This window comes from Poecile atricapillus, chromosome 4 (genome assembly GCF_030490865.1).
Source record: "Poecile atricapillus isolate bPoeAtr1 chromosome 4, bPoeAtr1.hap1, whole genome shotgun sequence".
In the NCBI taxonomy this organism is placed as follows: domain Eukaryota; kingdom Metazoa; phylum Chordata; class Aves; order Passeriformes; family Paridae; genus Poecile; species Poecile atricapillus.
Window position 1 is genome coordinate 38244569 of NC_081252.1, and position 19195 is coordinate 38263763.

General features: G+C 36.4%; 1 protein-coding gene across 2 annotated transcripts in view; it reads right to left on the reverse strand.

Moving 5' to 3' along the window:
* The window catches only part of SPOCK3 (SPARC (osteonectin), cwcv and kazal like domains proteoglycan 3), a 163724-nt gene that overhangs the window by 17550 nt on the left and 126979 nt on the right, over nucleotides 1–19195 (reverse strand). For both annotated transcript variants that reach the window (XM_058837985.1, XM_058837984.1), the window contains exon 7: nucleotides 2122–2241. In XM_058837985.1, coding sequence (XP_058693968.1) covers nucleotides 2122–2241 — 120 coding nt within the window. The remainder of the gene's footprint in view (nucleotides 1–2121; nucleotides 2242–19195) is intronic.

A 19195-nucleotide genomic window follows, 5' to 3' on the forward strand; every position in this document is an offset into this window, starting at 1 on the left:
GAAAAAGAAGAAAATATAGGATAAACTGAATGTCTCACATGTAACCGTTTTGTAAAACTTGATTTGCTTTATTTTAGTAAAAAGAAAATAAGCATTCCAAAGCCCAGCATCAAAATTCAATCAAATTTAGAATCAGTAATAAATTAATACTTAGGAAAACAAATTCTGGTACCATGATAAAAACCACTCAGAATTTATAACAGGACAATATAATAATATTGACAAATAATTTAAAGTCAGTAATATATAGGAAACAGAAGTTTCCACAGAGATTCCAATCTTACCTGCTGATGAACAAGAGCCCTGCAAAGTCTATTCTTAGCCATCCAAATCAACTCTTGATTCTATCTCTCAAAAATGGCAGAATAGCATGCAATCTAAATTGTGCCTTAAATTTCATGTACCTCCTAAAATATGTGCAGATTCTGTACAATGCCAAAGGAGACAACTTTATGACTTGAAGGCCTCCAAAATTGAGTGTCAAAAAATCCACAAGATTCTTGCATTTCTAGCCTCATATATTAATATCTTGGATCTTAACTCTAAATATAGTCTTTGATTGCTATTATAAAGTAAAAATTTGCAAACAAACAAGTGACATAATAAATATGATTATATTATATTCACATTCACATCACAGGACAAATCCCTGTTTCAAGTAGAGATTGTAAGTCTTATCAAAACCACCCGTGTGCTTAAGGAGAAAAGCCAAGGTAAAAATCTCACTGTTAAGAACTTTGTTTGCACTGTATATCAATGTATTAAAAGTATTAATTATAAACTTTACTTTCTTGCATTACATGGAATCCAATTTCTGGAAACACCGATTTGTTATTTATGCAGGACATAATAGCTATACAGTTGCTTCCTTTATCATTGCCCAAATTTCAAAGTCAGAATTCAGCAAGAAACAGTACACTACGTATTTCAGTTAACCTTCAACTGAGTAATACACTAACCAACATAATTAGATACACTTTCTTTTTAACTATACAATAAATTCTTACTTAATGGCTCCAAACTTTGTACTTCTATTGTTTACTGCACAGGAAGCAGATCACCTGCCAATTATGGGCACTAAACAGAATGTAAACTGGAAATATATGGGTTTAAATGTAATTTTTTTCAGTATCAATAAAAAGTAGCATTACTGTATTATCATCTTACCTCAGAAACAATTTTTCTCAATCTTAAGAAAAGTATTCCCAGATAAGACAGAACCATCTTTAATTCATTCTGGTTTACAGAATTATTCACATTTTCTTAGTAAGAAAAAATCACACAATGAAGTGGCATTTCCAATTAAGTGAAATTAATGCATTTCTTGAAAAAAAAAAAGAAAAAGTAATGCTACAAATTGAAAGAAACAAAAGCCAAAAAAAAATCTCAAATACTTAAAAAGCTAAAAATAAAATAAGTAAAGTAAGAAGCCAGCGGTGGTCAAGATCTGTGAAATACACTCTGGAAGAATTCATAGTTTGCTCTGCATAATAACAAAAGGTAGAGTTCTATGGTTTATGAAATCCATTTTGACTCCGCTCACAGTAGGACTTCACTTTTGGAACTATTAATGCACACTTCAATTGCTCTTCTAAATAAGTCCTTTGATAATTACATTTTAAAATGTAACTACTTGCCACAACAAAAAAAAAATCTATTTAAATATTTGAGGGAGTTAAAAAATTATGCCCCCTACTGTTTCCACTTCATTAGTACTCCTCAGTCTATTCCAATTTCAAGTATACCCTTAAAAATTCCTTTTTACTTACAAGCTTCTTTTCCATCTGTTTTTCTGTACCAGTACCTACAGTGACATCAACTAGGAAAGATGGGTCACACATAATTTAAGCTCCTTTATTTATTTCCTTTAATTTGATAGCATTCACAAATTCAAGCATTGTGAATGGTAGCTGTCCTGCCAAATGATATTGAAAATATAAAGTGAACATCCTTTATTAGTACTAAGCCATAAATAGGAAACCAACTTCAGATAAGCCCAAAGTTATAGTTTCGCACACATGCCTATTTAAAGCACACAAGAATAAAGCAGGTCTTAGCAATGGAAAAACAACAGAAAAGGATCAAAGAAAACATCAAATAAAACAAGCAGAAATCACTTACTGCTTCTTTCAGGCCTTTGAACAATCCTAGTCTTCTTATTCTGAATTCCACTCTCATGAAGTGCCTTAAACCAGTCTCTCAATCTGTTTGCAACTTCCCTGAATTCCAGGTCACTGCACACTAAAAAACAAAATGCAGAGTTGTTTAATGGTTTTTCTCCAGGGTGCTAAATAGAACTTTTCAAATAATGCTAAAAAAATTCCCCAAACCCCACATAATAATACAAACATGTATTATTATTATCCACAGTTTTTTAAATTTAATTCAGTTGCATTGCTTAGGTATGCCTTCAAAATCCAATGAAGATCCTCAGAAATAAATACCTGCTGAAGGTCCTTGGAAATAAATACCTGCTGTATAAAGGAATTATAAAATTACAAATACCAAGAAATAGAAAACTTCCTTTGCAAACGACCATAAACAGTTGTAGCACAGGTATTTTCACATCTTACTGCAGATGAGGCTGAGACACCAATTATAGTTTTTTGTCTTTTCATTTTCATGTTCATTAAGGTAATGCTAATCTAAGTCCTACCAGAACAGGTCAGAGGTGCAATTTAGGCAGGTAATAATGAACACCCAACCTGCTTTCCTATGCTGAGGCATGAAAAGAGGAAACAGAATTGACAGCAAAAGTGTTTCAGCAACGTGCTGGAAGTTTATACCATAGAATGGAGTTTCACAAGCCAAACCTGTGTGCACGCGATGGCAGACAGGCAACTGTACAGACACTTGGTGATGGAAAGCATGGATTCTTTGACCAGAAATAGTGAAGGCAGAAAAAGCAGATCAGACCAAAGAGAGCATCTGTAGCACCAAGAGCAGCAGGTTAGTAGCAGACTGGCTGAAGTGCTGTACGGCACTGGCAGTTCATAGAGAAGCCAGCAACAGAAGTAGATATCAGAGAGAGAGGTGCAGTTAAGAGGCTTAGTCACTGAGAAGACAAAGAAAGGGCATGTTTGAAGCAAGTAGACATCCTTCCCAGAACTCCATCTTCCCATTTGTTTGGGAAAAGCTAAGAGAAGACTAAAGAAATGACAGGATCTGGATGATGAAAAGAGCAGAAAAGACACGAGATGCATCCCTGCATAGGTAACCTTGCACTGCCATTCTCAATAGCTATGATTTCCAAACTGGGATCACTTTCCAGGTCTACCAGTAACTAAGCTACAACCTGAAGAGCTCCTACCTAAGATGGCAGAGCTTCACAGTGACACTCTTAAAAATAAATCTCCAGTTTGCTTACTCTTCCTTTATTGTGTAGCAATCCAACACATTTAGTGACATAGCTTTTTTAGCACTTCATTAAATTGAACAACACTGTGAAACACCTATTTGTATTTTGGAATAGGATAGAAACGTCATTATGTCAACAACTATCAATGCCTGTACAACTGCACGCATCTAAGCACAGGATTATTTATTCTTTGCTGAAGTCCCTCTTGATACTTTCATTCTATCAATGGAAGACTAAAGTACAATTTAACTATACATACATTTGCATATATTATGTATCAACGTTTTTGTAAAAATTGTATTTGTGCTTCTCTATTGTGTAACAGAATTATTTCTTTCCTGATAATTTATAGGGAGCTGGAAAAAAAAAAAAAGATAAATAGGCATGTGGACTCAAAAATGTATTACAACAACCAGATGAAAATGGTCTCCTGATCCAAGACTACATATCATAATTCAAGCACGTGGGATTTCTGTGTCTGCTATAATGACACCTTCCTGTACCAACTCTTGCAATCAGCTGACAGCTCAGCACAAAGAATCAGCTATTAACTCAGGACACTCTGCACCTCTTTAATTTCTCCTTCCATTACAGCTGTGTATTGGGTTTGTACAGCCAGGTTTAGGTAGCAGGAGCCTACAGAGGTGGCTTTGGTGAGCAGTTGCCAGAAGCCTCCTCCATGTCCAGCAGAGCCGATGTCAGCTGGCTCCAGGACAGAATGACTGCTGGCCAAGGCCAAGCCAATTAGGAATGAGATAACACATTCATGTTCAACTTCATCTTCTGTAACAGAGATGATCAACCAAGCAATCCTTTCAACTAGAATGCTATTTGCTATTGAAACATGCTTGCTCGAGGTTATACTGTATGACGAAAAATTAATTAGTTGATACATACTTTGAAATGTTTAGGAACTTTTTATCCCAGTGATGAGCTTGTAAAGATACAGACTAGTGAAATTATTGAGCAAAATTTGTCTGATTTAAAATAGGTCAAGATGAGGTAATTCAGACCTATTCAGACTATTATTTCACCTGATAAGACTGGGAGATGAATCTTTAATGGTGAAAGACAGACAGCAAAGGTTGTAGAAGGTTAGACAGTAATCAAAAAATGCATATTAAATCACATGAATCCACTCAGGAACCTGCCAAGAAGTACTTCTGGTTTTGTATAATGCCAATGCAAGGCAATCCTATTACAATCAATTTTAGTAGCCATTAAGAAAATTAGTACAAGGTAATACAAAGTCACTAGCTCAAAGGTTACTGGAGTCTAATGTCATTTCAAGCAATCAGACTGTCTTCTAAATTAACAGCTATGGCTATGCAAAAAAAAATGAAGGTATCTTAAAATGTATAGGTACTTAATCCACATATATCTTTATGATAAATATTATTTAAATGTTAGGTGGAAACAACTGTTCAATCAACTTTCACATACAGTAAATGTTATGATTTGTGTTGGCATTTGAATATACTTTACAGATTGGAAGTAAAATATTTGAAAAGGCTGTATCAGCCTGAGTTCTTTTAGTGCCTTTCAACTCAAGCTAATTAATGAAGTAAAAAGAGTGCTACTGAAAACTGTAAAGACATGTGGAATATGTTTTAGCACTAGCATAATGTATTGAATTCCCTAACATATTTAAACCAGTCTTAGCTTCCTGACATAAGAGAAAGTAAGTTATTTTAATAGTGCTTCCTTTTTATATAAACACAGACACATAAAAAATTATCTGTAACTTGGTAAGTATTGAATAGACATGGACATAATGAGCACACTGCAATATTTTTATATCAAGCAGTAGCTTTCACTAAGTAAAGGGTCAAAAAAATTATTTAGAAAAATAAAAAAGAAGTGATACCACACACTACACAGATGATCTTCCTCAGTACACACAATCTCAGAATATATCAGGCAGAACTATACTCATAAATTCATTTATACAATAAAATAAACAGGAAGTAAATATAAAGAGAGAATATAGAAAACTTGAAGAACAGGGTACATATCAACCGTGCTTTAGAGTCAGCTAGTTAATTACTTCATGTGAGATGGGCAACTGAGCAGTCAGTGTGTACCGAAGAAAGACTTCTTGCTATTCAAACTTTTTCAACATACTAGAATCACTGCATATGACTTAAAAAACATTATGATTAAAAAACAATATGATATTGTTTGATTCTGGGAATGAAATGTCTCCAGAAGAAGTTCAGTCTTACTCTTAGCTAAACGTAGGTCTAATTACATCAGGCTGTTCAGGGCAGTGTCCAGTCATTCATGTCCTGTGACCATCATGCAATTCATGTGAGGGTTCCTCAGCCTTTGAGAGACAACCCCTCTTTGAAAGGAACTACTATCAACTATTCTGTAGCTCTGTACTGTTCTCCCTGAAAAGTACAAGAGTACTTCCTCATGCTGTAACTTGAGGATTGCACCCATCTGTCCAGGATTGCTAGACACCCAGAAACCTGGTTAGAGCAGCAATTCTCAATCAGCTGTGAATGGGATTATTAGGAGCCGTCCCCACAGCTGATGCTCATATAGCCCAATGCCCTTTCAAAATGTTACCTACTAACCATGTACTATCATATGGCTGTACAGTAAATGTTGAGCATCTGTTCCAGCACAGGAACTTAAACGTTCTTCTGAAAATACAGTAACCCTAGAACTGGCATCAGAACTCAGTGCTGCCTTTTAAGACATTATCTACTATAGTAAACTGGAACATTACAGCACACGTAATACAACTACTCAATGACAGTACTCTGCAAGGCTGCCATTCTGCAGAGGTTTGTGAATTTAGCCCTGAGGAACTGATTACTTGGACTGAAAATTCCTGGCTCCAGAATAAGAGCTAGTACCCATGTGGCTAATTCTAAATGTCTAAGAATTGTGTGCAAGTGACTTACAATTCCTGCAATACAGAGCAGCACTTCTAGTTCTGCATCATCTGTCACAAATGGGAAGAGTAACATATGGCAAAAAGAAATGTGATAGCAAAACCCAATAAATTTGGCAGAAGGACAAAAATCCCTCCAAACCTGTAACTAAAGGATGGGACAGGCATTTCAGTCATCTTTTTACCATCCCGGATATACAGTTAGAACTGGTTGGTTTGTTTTTTAATAAAACACTGCAAACCGAAAAAATTAATGCATATATTTCTATTTCTATAAGCTGATATTTATCAGCCATCTGCTAGCTCTAGGGCCAGTGATTTTAGGAAGATAATACCTTGACATTAACAAATAAAAGCTTTTCGATTTCCTTACTATTTAACTAAACATAATGAATTTTCTACTTCGGTTAGTCTATGTTATGAGATAATTAATACAAAAGCTGCAGATACCGTATCAGGGAACTGCAGCTGCTTATTCTTACTGCCCCAAATTAATGTTCCATACAGACATTCTGCACATGATTAATGCTTCATAAAATGCAAAATTATTTCAATAAATTACATTTTCATAAAATAAATCTGATATTTTTGTGTCCTCACAGTTTTTAAAGACCTCACATTTAAATACAATAATAATTTCTGAGTGCGGGAAAAAAAGTAATAACCACAACACACAGAATTTTTGTGCAAAGCTGCTGTCTTCAACTTAAAATACATGGACTTACAAAGACATTACAATTAAGTAAGACAATACTGATTCTTTAATCTCTCTGAAGCATCACAGACCTATTGTGGAATTTGCTAATTTATTTTCTGAAGGACAGTCAATGGCTTCCTTTGCTAACTGCAGCTAACCTTTAGTGTTGGCTATCATTATCATGCTCTGTTATTCCAAACTATTAATTTCTGATGATGAAAATCATGTTATTAATCTGTAAATTGCGTAGTTATGAACACAGACAGCAAAAGAAGATAGCAAAGAGATAGTCCACTGTATTATGCTATATTCCAAGATAATTTTCAAATATTTTTGTATATTCAATTGAATCCAGTATTTCATGTAATAAAAGATGTGGGAAGTATCAAATAGGGACAGACCAAAACTTGTGTGAGTGGTGAAATCTTTCAAGGAAACCATAACCCAAAGGTATGACAGTTTTCAAAATTCAGTTTTAAGGATTCCTGAAAGAAATACACAGCTCTGGGACAAAGCCTGGATGTTTTCTTCCCTTAAATGTCATGACTGACAGAGACCTGTAAAGACTTCCTGTATTTGACACACAACCCCTTGACACATAGTAGACAAAGGTAAAAACATCACTGAAATGCTCTTTATAATGAAAATTTTAAAATATGTCTATATTATTTCACCATTTCAAATTCAGTATTTTCTGAAATCAAACATGTACTGTCCTGATAAAAGATGCTAAAAGTTCATTACACCACAGAACCTATAAGGGACTGATGGACCTTTCTTTCTATTATGAGAGAAAATTATTGCTCCTCATACATTTGGTTTGCACCTTTTCTCTGGCACAGAAGGGCAGGAGAATTGAACAGTGGGCTGAACAATCACCCTTTAACAGATATTAACTACAGTCTGCACTACAAGTGTCTGGCATAAAGGAATCTTACATCATATTGAATCCCAATGAAGTCTAACAGATCCAAGGCTGCATTGCAGCAATTTACTTTATTCATATTTACATTGTGATCTAATGCTTTAAACCAATTTGTATTTATTTTAACTATTTGTTTGTGTGTTTCTCTTGAATGTTTAATCATTAACATTGCTGTAAATCAAGTAAAACTGTCCATTAAAGAGCACAGTTGCTTGTAGACCTTTCAGAGAGGACCAAAATGGCAGAATTACTCCAATTTAGCTAATTATTTGTATCTTCCCTAAAGTACAGAGGTAGACAAGCTCTTTCTCTGCCACTGAAGAAACCCATGACAGTTAATCCATTATACAGTAATGTAACAGCAGGACCCAATTCCTCTGGCCCAGAAATAACAGGCAGTGTGACGCAAACTCTCCTACACTACCATCACCTCAGTGAAATCAGAATGCTGGTTGACTAAATGCAATCTGCAGCTGTGTCTCCACAGAAATTCACTCATCAAAAGAGTAAGGAGAACTGCAGAAACTAATGAGTTTAAAAAAGAACTATTAGGGCACAAATACCCAAAATTTTTACAAATGCATACATGACGAATGTTAGCAAAGTGCAATTATGTTTTGTTAGTCTATGCATTCAGCACTAAACGGATTGTTCATGAATGTCTGATATAGATCAGGGAATTTTTATGAGCTGTATATGACTAGTCATAGAGATAGGAATTTATTTAGCCTTGGTAATTTCTAATGTGATTATGAATATATATATATTTTAAATCAAAAAATATTGCATTACCAACAGCAATCCCCATATGTGTTAGAGAGAACCTTTAACACACAGACTATACTGTATATGACATAAATCAACATCAGATCCAAACCAGACAGCATGAGGGGTCAGTCTTGGTATCATGACAGGTTTCAGAAAATTCTTTTCCAGCCCTAGTCTTCCTGCTGGCCACCTGCATGCAGTGTTGTCTGCGTGTCGACTTCATAAGACAGAAGTTTGCAAAAGGAGCTGCAGACAGAAGGCACAGATCAGCACGTTGTGTATGCAGAACACAACAAAGCTCTTTTAAAATCCTTACCCTTTTGAAATCAGTAGTAAAATTCTTGATGACTTCAGTAGTGCCAGAATTTCACCCTCACTTGGCTGCTGTCTAGGCCAACTACTTGGTTCTCTGAAGAGGAAAGGAATGCTAACACTGATCAAAATAGTGATGAATGTTTAAACAATTCTGTTGATATTTTTCACAATGAAAAATTACATTTAATATTTTTTTCAATCTATTAAAAAAGAAGAAAAATACAATCTTTTTGTTTAAAGAAATATGACATTATATTTTGAAAAAAAAATCTGTAAGAAAATGTGTTGAATTTTAGACAAAATCTATATAATTAGAATGTACATTGTTTTTTCACATGGTGATTAAGAACCTTTCAAGGCAAAAAGAGTACGGGCAATTAGAGATGCCAGGTAGTAATCTATTCAGTTATAATTTTACTTGTTAATCATAAGCCATGAAAGGCATTTATACTAACTGGTTGTGCTGATTATCAGCACCACTGCCTGCAGCTGAAAAGAACTGCCAAGTATCATCAACTGTAAGCCTCTTCACCACTGGATCTGAGACTTCCAAACTACTGTCCCTAATAATAGAATCACTGTTTTGTATTGTTTATAAAATCTGTAGAAGTCTTTAAACTGTCAGTGACATCAGCAAGAGTCTGAAAATAATGCATCAGTACCTGAGACTTAAAAGTGAAAAACAAAACCAGTACTTTAATTATTTTAAGAAATAATGAAATACCTACTGATACTGGTTTTGAAGACAGTAAGAAACATTTAGTGCGAAATTATGTCTATTTTTTGCAAAGATTTTTCTGTTCTCTGTCAAAAGACTCTTAACACCATTTTCTAGCTGTTATTCTTTTTGTTATGGAAATTCAATTTCATGCATGTTTCTTTTTGCCCTTTTTGGGCCGTGGTCTTAGAAAAATTTTGTATTTCTGAAAACACATCAATAACTACAGAGAAACATGCAGAAATATATCATAGTTATACCTGAATTTCAGTGGCCACACAAAAGTTCCTTATTTCTTCAACAATGATCACCATTAAATCAAAACGGCACTACAGAGTCCTGCCAGATTATCTATTCTATAGGGCCGGCTGCATCATGAGGCTGTTCAGGTGGTTTCAAAACATGACAGCCACATGTGAATTCACTGTGGTCAAACCCCATGTTTTGTTACCACTGCACTGAGCTCAGAAAGTTGTTGCTTTTCTGTCTCCATGGCCCATTTCCTCACTTTCAAGACGTCCATAATGTTCTTCAATGACTTGCAAACACCAAATTCACATCTAGAAAGGTGAAGCTGTGGCAAAGCAAATGTGTGCAGAAATTACTGGACTCAACAGCAGGCACTACCACCAAAAAAATTAACTTGCAGTGTAACAGGTCCAAGTTTGAGTGTCCTAGTTTAGGGCAAATTAGGGAGGAAAACTCCAAATGGGGATTTCCCCAGGGAAATGCCCCCTCCCCACCAACTGGTCCAGGAAAGGGAAAAAAAAATTCCTTGGAGAGAAGTGGAAAAAGCTGTTTATTTAACAGAAATTGAATAATATTAAATAATAAAACCTCTCGCTGTTCGATGGGATGGCAAGTCTAGGAAGAAAAGTCCTTTTCATGTGGTGAACGGCTCACTCAGTCCCTTATCAGTCCCTCCGGCGCTGGAAAGTGCCGAGGCCCAGGCCCCGGTGGGCCACAGGCGTGAGCTCCCAGGGTTTGGCTGGGTGTTCAGTCCAGAGCAGGCTTGCACAGATCCAAGAAAAAAAGGGAAAAAAAAACCAAAGGTCCAGGGAACTCCTCTGCCTCAGCTAGCTAAAACTAACTAAAAGCCAGAGAGAAGCTCTGTCCCGCTGTCTGTCCGTGCTGCAGACACCACAGTCCAGGAGCGAGATGTGTGGGAGTGATGTTTTTCTTTAACACAAACTGCAGCTTCTTCTTCCCCCTCTCTTGCTCTCAAAGCCAGTCGTAAAGGTGCAGAACTTAATATATAACATAAACCAGACGACTGGGGATACCAGCATCATAAAGTCAACCCAGGACAAAGAGTTTCTCCATGCCTCTTATTTCATTAAACTAAAAGAAATCCTGGTTCCATTTTGTGGGAATTTAGTCACTGATTTCAGTATCAGTTTTGCTTTCAATGCAGATGAAAAACCCTTGCTGCTACTGCATAAAACCTCAAAACTTCCTCCTGGTTTCACAGTTGTAATTTGAAGGCTATTGCTTGAACACCTGAACAGACTTGGGATTTTATTTGCTTCTGTCTGCATGTATTAATTGATTAATTGAAAGGACATCATCCACATGTTTCTACTTTAAGAACCAACAGTGCTATTATTTCTTAATATACAATCAACTTACAGAGAAAAAACACTAGTTTAGTCTAATTTTATACTGCATTCTTGTTTTAGAAACGGAAGTTTGTAAGTTTCTAGGGCTGCTCACAGATTAGTAAGGGTTGGTAACTATGATGAAAAATAAGTATTACATAATCCTACAACATGCTATACATGGCAGAGAGTATCTTTTTTATAATTTAAAACCACACCTGGAAGTCTAATAGGACTGGAAATACTGTGTAATTTTAAAAGGTCATTAAATGTAGAGAATAATTACATTGTGGGGCTGATACTGCTCAACATCTTTGTCGGTGACATGAACAGAGGAATCAAGTGCACCTTCAGCAAGTTTGCTGACACCACCAGGCTGTGTGCTGCAGTCAACAAGCCAGAGGGAAGGGACAGCATCCAGAGGGACCTTGACACACCTGCTAGGTGAGCCCATGCAAACCTTATGAAGGTCAACAAGGCCAAGTGCAAGGTCTTGTGTCACAGCAATACCAAGCACATCTACAAGCTGAGTGGAGAAGGGACTTAGAGGAGGGCTGCAGAGAAGGAATTCAGAATGGTGGTTGATGAAAAACTCAACATGAGCCATCAGTGTGCAGTCACAGCCCAGAAAGCCAAGGGAATCCTGGGCTGCACTAAAAGGAGCATGGCCAGCAAATTGAGGATTATTCTCCCTGTCTACTCTGATCTTGTGAGATCAAATCTGAGTACTGCATCCAGCTCCTGTGTCCCCAACATGAGAAGGACATGGAGCTGTTGGAACAAGTCTAGAGGAGGACCATGAGGTTGAAAAAAGGACTGGAGTAACTCTCCTATGACAACAGCTGAGAGAGTTGGGGCTGTTCAGTCCCTGAAGAGGAGACGGTTGTATGGAGACCTCATAGGAACCTTCTGGTATCTCAAGAGAGGCTACAGGGAAGCTGTACAGGGACTTTTCATCAGGAACTGTAGCAATGGGAGGAGTAATGGGCACCAACTGAAAGAGAGGAAATCTAGGTTAGACACTAGGAAGAAATTCTTTTCTGTGAGGGTAACAACATTCTGGTACTGCTTGCGCAGGGAGGCAGTGGATGCTCCAACCCTGAAGGGCTCAAGGCCAAGCTGGATAAGGCCATGAGCATCCTGCTTTCTTGTAGTCTCCTTCAGATATTGGAAGGCTGCTATAAGCTTTCCCCAGAGCCTTCTCTTCTCCAGGCTGAACAACTGCAGGTCTCAGTCCTTCCGAGCATCTTTGTGGCCCTCCTCTGGACTCCAGCAGGTCCATGTCCATCTTATGCTGGGGGTCCCACAGCTGATGGACATGACTAAATAAATTTTTGCAGGACATGATGCAGTATGGTCAGCAGTTGCCACTATGGTAATGTAGTTTAACATTCTGTATTAAAAAACTTCAGTACAACTTCAGCTATTATTTTTAAATCAGCCAGTAACTTGAGCTGTGAAAAAATTTCTAAAAAAAATAAAATTACACTGAAACCTAATGTTTCCAAGTTGATAAGGGAAGTTACAATAAGAACAGACTTCCTACCAAACCCAAAGGCGTTGAATTTGCAATTTAAAATGGTATCAAAACTGTTTAAGCCTTAGAACACAAAAATAAACCAAAAAACTCATTAAAACTTCAAACTTTACAAGAAAATTACTTTCTTGTATAGGCTGTGAAGAACAAAACATACAAAAAACATAGAAAATAATTTATTTTTATTATCTTCCAGATACTAGAAATTACATCTGTGAATTTTTCCGTCTGTGCCTCAAGGAATGCTATACTGCATTTGGGGTAAATCTATTAAACAAGCAAGTAAGTGGGCAGAGTCCTAAACAGAATCATAACTTAGCAATCAAATTAAAATAATGTCTACTCACTTAGAATAGTATTTCACTTGGAAGGGACTTACAATAGTCCAGATGCCTGACCATAACTCAACACATACTATTGAAGTCATTGTCCAAATGCCTCTTAAAGGCTGACAGGATCATCGACCACCTCTCTAGGAAGGTTGTTCCAGTGTTTGACCACCTTCTCAGTAACAAAATGTTTCCAAATGTCCAGTCTAACCCTCCTGTGGTACAGCTCTGAAGCATTCCCATGTGACCTATCACTGGATACCAGGGAGAAGAGCTCAGCACCTCCCTCTCCACCTCCTCAGGGAGCTATAGAGAGCAATGAAGCCACCCTTCAGCCTCCTACTCTCCAAACCTGACAAGCCCAAAATTCCCATCCTCTCCTCACAGTACACTGTTTGTTACCCCTGTCACCAGTTTCATTGGCCTCCTCTGGATTCATCCAAGGACCATCATATCCTTCTTGACATGTGGGGCCCAGAACTGCACAGAGCACTCAGGGTGAGGCCCCCCAAGGCTGAATGCAGCGGGACAGTCACCTCTGTTGGTTGTCTGCTCGTGCTGTGCTTGATGCACCGCAGGATGGGGTTTTACCCTCTGGGTCCCAGGGCAGCCCCTGCTGATCCACACTGAGCTGCTGCTGACCAGCACCCCTGGATTTGTCTTGGCAGAGCTGCTCTCCAGCCACTCCTCTCTCAATTTAGACTTGTGCCCAGTACTGTTTATTTCAACAGGAGTCAGCATGAGAGAGTTGTGACCAAATAGTATCAATGTACAACACCTGGTCCACTGAACACAAAACCACTCCTGATACCACCATGACACTGCTGCATAAATTATCTGATGCAAACAAATAGCTGATTAGAATAAATAAAATGAATACTGAATGTCTAGTCATTGCCTGAAGTCCAAAAATGCCTGAGTGTTAGGTAAGTCTCTTAGAAGAAATTAATAAGGAAGGAAACAGAAACCATGACATTTTCAATACACTGATATTGATCACCTGTGAAGAAGATGCAGGCAATAGCTACTCTGATTAGTCTGTCACTCAACAGTGATGATAATCAGAAGAAACTTCCTCAGGATATAGGCAGTGGTAATGGCCCACAGAGGAGCAATTCACACAAACTCTCCAAAATCTCCCTGAAAGGTAGTCAACTAGGTATATTAGGTACCTATATTTTACTTGCTTCTCCTTCACTACACACACACAAAATAGGTCAGCTCTTCAGCAAAAGATAGGAACATACATAAATATACAGCTGAATATAGACATAAAAAAATAGTGAGTTTCTCTCTTCTATCTAGACAAGGCAGTCAAGCACCTGCCTTGGTGGGCATAAAACTATGCTCCCGAGCCAAAGACATAATTAAAGAATCATCATCTCCTTGCTATTCCCATTTTCTTTTTTCCCCCTTTTCCCCTTTCGAGGCTGTTTATTTCTTTAGTCCATCACATTTTGAAGTGTCAAAAGCTAATGAACCCCACATTATTTGCATTTCATTGTACAACACATAATCAAGGTGTCCCATTTAATCACTTTGATGTTGAAATTTTCCTGTGAAATCAAGTATTTGCCACTCAGCACATATTTCTGTGACAAAATATCTTTTATCATTATCACACTGTTACTGAAAGACTCTTTTCCCAGAAAAAACAAAATTTTTTGAAAATATTAATATTTTGAAAAATAGTACAATGTAAAACTTTTTTTCAGAAAGATGAGATGCTGAACATTTTAATCTAAATTAATTGATTGATTTTTTCCAATCACTACAAAGAAATGCAGAAATATGCAATTTTTGAGTTCACATACACCCCTTTTCTCTTATAGCATTGAAAGAAGTAAGGAAATTGTTTTCAGGAAAATGTCCATTTTTTTGTACAGTCTGATATTGCACAGATAAAAGTTAATTCAAAGTTCTAAAAAATAAAATAATGCAGGCTAACACAGAGACTCTGATAGAAAAAATAAGACCTCTGTAAAGACCGCAATAGGCAGATGTACTTTGTTTTCATCGTTACTGTTTGGCTTCCATTGCAAAAGAAATTTCTTGACACTCAAAATAACACTAATAAGCATTTATAATGCTTGATAAGCACTTTATATTCCATTTTGATTCATGTAACAGAATGACCCAATGTCCACGTGATACACTGGAACAAATTGCTTGATCACATAGGAAAAGAGTTCACACATTTCAACTTTTTAGAATGTTATATCTACACCAAAATTCTGTAAATCAAAAGGAAATTCAGATTATAACAGAACAAGAGCAGAAGCTCTGACCAGACCATTTAATGTTCAGCTCTCCCAGAAGAGTGTACCATACAAGTTTCAAGTCATTAAGCTGCAAGCCTCCAGGACACACCACATTCTCTGCATGTGCACTGGGAGCAATCTGCACATATGGACTGGTTGTTTGCCTGGTGCTTAAAAAACACCTGCTAATACCATCAATCTCTTTGCAAATGCCTTCTTAGTGGATATATGCATTTCTATTTCCATTGTGGAAGTCCTTAAACCACAAAAGGGGCATACTTCCAGTCTAGAGAAACCTTGCTTTGAGTTGGAGCAATAGGAAAAAAAGGAATAGTAGATTGTGCAATTATTCCATGACCTCTGTGGTAACGAAATTCAGTATAATTTTATCTTCATGCTGTGTATAGTTAACTTGCTTCTACATATAAATATATATAGCTAAGAATTTAAAAATTACTTCCAAGGCTCCTTGTGTCTTTTGTCCAAACATCAAGAATAAATCATTACCCACTAAAATGCTTCTTTCAGATTGAACTGAATGTTATATCACTGTGCCTGAAGCAGATGGAAAGCAAGGGCTATTTTTGTGGGCTTTATGATTTGCAAACAGTTTTTATGAGTTTGCGTTTTGTAAAATATGTTGGGTTTCAAGACCACTATTACTACTACTACTGGTCATAGTTTTCAGTATCTTGTACATGAGTATGCTACCCTACCAAAAAAACTCACTCAGTTCCACAGAATAGTTTCAATGTTCGAGGTGCTTCATATATATATATAATATACTTCATTATAACATCTGCATTGTGTGTGCATGTAGGCGAACAATATTTTTTTCTAAGAGATTTCTCTTAATGTAAGTTAGCATATAAATCTAGAATCACTGTAAACTGTACAAAGTTAGCTAGGAAATTTATGGATTGACATCATCACTTTAAAATGACAAAGAATCTTTTGCGATAAATATATTTTGAGCTATAAATCACATTTTTATGACTTTCACGCTCTATGTTAAGCTACACATTTCTCAACTTGCTCCTCAAATGCACGAGATCAGACTGTATTTCTTTCTCTATATTTTGGCTAAAATAGAAAAACATGCATTTGCACACAGAAGCAAGTGCAATATTCCTTAATATACATACATGTGATATAGTTTTCAGATCATTTAAAAACTTTTCCTCTTTCATATGTCTTCAAGGCTAACCAATATTGTCTCACTAATTGCCACTGAAGGTGATAAAATCACTCATGAGGTTCTATTATGATAAACAATTTTGATTAGCTAATTATAATGTGGACCTTTTAATTTTACATTTTTTGCATCAAAAGAATTTAATATGATGAAATGTTGAAAGTGATTGGACAATTTTCACTGAGAAGAAAATAATGGATCTTATAAATGTGAATAAATACCTAGAGGGGGGACATAAAAACAGAACCAGGCTCTTTTCAGTGGTTCCCAGTGATGGTGCAAGAAGTATTGGGCACAAAGTGAAACAGGAGGTATCTGCTGAACATGAGGAAAGAGTTGTTTGCTTGAGTGACTGAGATGTCCAGAGAGGTTTTAGAGGCTCTATCCTCAGAGACATTTTAAAGTTGTCTGAACATGGTCTTGAGCAACCTCTTCTAGGTGGCCCTTCTTGAGCACGGGGTTGGAGCAAGAGCACCTCCAGAGATCACTTTCAAACTCAACCATTGTGCTAGTTTGTGCTTCTATAATACTGGTGTGCAGCCTGGTAAAAGTTTGGTAGCAGAAGTATCTGACTGATAATTTTAAACAGCTCAACAAAAATCAATTCAAGTGATGGTATAATTTAATTCTCAGCTCCCTGGCCTCACTCACTCACATCAATGAACTTCTAACGACCTCCCATGCAATGCAGGAAAAACATCCTGTCAGACTGGCATCTTACATGACAAGATTCATGTTGCCCACAAATGAACACTACAGAGGTGCTGGCTCTAACAGGTGCAGGCTGCTAATCCTTACAGTCACTGAGAGCTCTCACTAATAATTAAAAGACCATGTGAATGAACTATGGACATGGAACGTCAGTGCTTTCATTACAAAATCTACCCTTAACCCTAGTGAATAAAATTCTAGAGACATCAAGAAATAAACACATGTACACAATGACCTCGTGAATAACTGCATTGATCTCTAGCTTTCTTTTCCTAAGCTGCAAATTGTCACAGATGTCCGTCTGACAATTGTCTGCATCCCTTAGCCTTGACACACTACATATTGTTGGCTATTGTCAGCTTTTGACTCAGAAAAAACTTTTAAGCTATCAATCAGTAATGCTTAAAGCTGGTGAACTCTTCTAAAATATTCACACCTGTAGTAATTTTCTTTTAAACTGCTTTCCTAATGTTATGTACCCTGTTTTCTACAAAGTCTAGTTATGATCCAAAGCTCAATTAAATGGTCAGAAAAATCCCAACTGACTTGGATATACCTGTATAAAATATCTTTTTTAATCTTTAATAGATTTAAACAGGGTAAAACACAAAACCAGAAAGTATCACTATTTTCTTGCTTTTTCTGAGCCACAGCAGTATTTTGTTCACTTTGCTAAAAACTATACACTCTTTTTCTATTCCTTTTCCAAAGCTAAACCTTTAGAAAGAAGGTAACTATATAATACCAGCAATTTAGTGGCTTCTATCTTCAACGTATCTTTTAATCTTCTTAAACTGCATATACAGAAATACTATAGAGGTTGATCACCTTCAAGTATTGATCTTAAAAGAAAACTAGACCAAAAAAATCAGATTCCTGCAAGACATAGGAAAGTTCCGTAAAATCTTCAGCCACACCTGAATTTGAGACAATACTGCTGAAGAGACCAAACAGAAAAACTGTCTTAATTACTTTGTTTCCACTTAAACTGGCTTTACAACTCTCTTTTTAAATGATTTGTGCTCTACTACTGTTCTTAGTATTTTAACGAACCTCTACTAAAAAGTGGATAAATAATGCAAAAAATATTGATGGGAAATATTACTGAAGATGAATTAATCAAGGATTTGTTATGACTTATACTCTTAGAAATGGTAAATAGAAGATTTGTTTGCTGTTTTTTTCCTACAAAAACGTACTTCATCACTAGTAAATCACAATATACAGCCAATTAACTTTAGAGGGTAGTTATGTTTTTAAAGGTGCCACCATGCTAATGAGCCAAAGCTTAACAATTTGACAGAACTGAACAAGTGCTGATGCCTGCATGTGAGGTGGCTGTAGCACTTGATGTTGCAGTATCAGCAGAACAGTTAAAACTGATGCCACAGCTAATTTCATGGATCGTGGTGCCTTCAGGAAAAAAGTTGGGTTTTTCATTTTCCATGAAGACTTTAATGTTTTATTTAGAGAGTTTCTGACATGTAAAGTAATCTGCATCTGTGATATAAAATAAAGATATCAAGAAAAAATAAAATTAGAGTTGTATTTTGTAATGCAGATAACAAGTAACATAGTTGGGTAATTACTTCGAGGCACAAAGGGTTGATCTAATAATTTTATTAATACATGTTTTCATAATGCTGATTCATCAAGAATACAAAATAAATCTGTATTTACAAATACAAAACCTGTCTTCTTGGCAGAAAAAACATTCAGGATATGAAAACATATGACTTGAAATAGATTTAGATCATGCTGACACTAGTACATATTCTTACCAAGACTGAGTAAAGCTGTAGTAACCCACATAAAGACTCAAAGCTAGCAGGACTATTCTGCATGCAAAATAAGGATGAGAGGGTTTTGAAAATACAT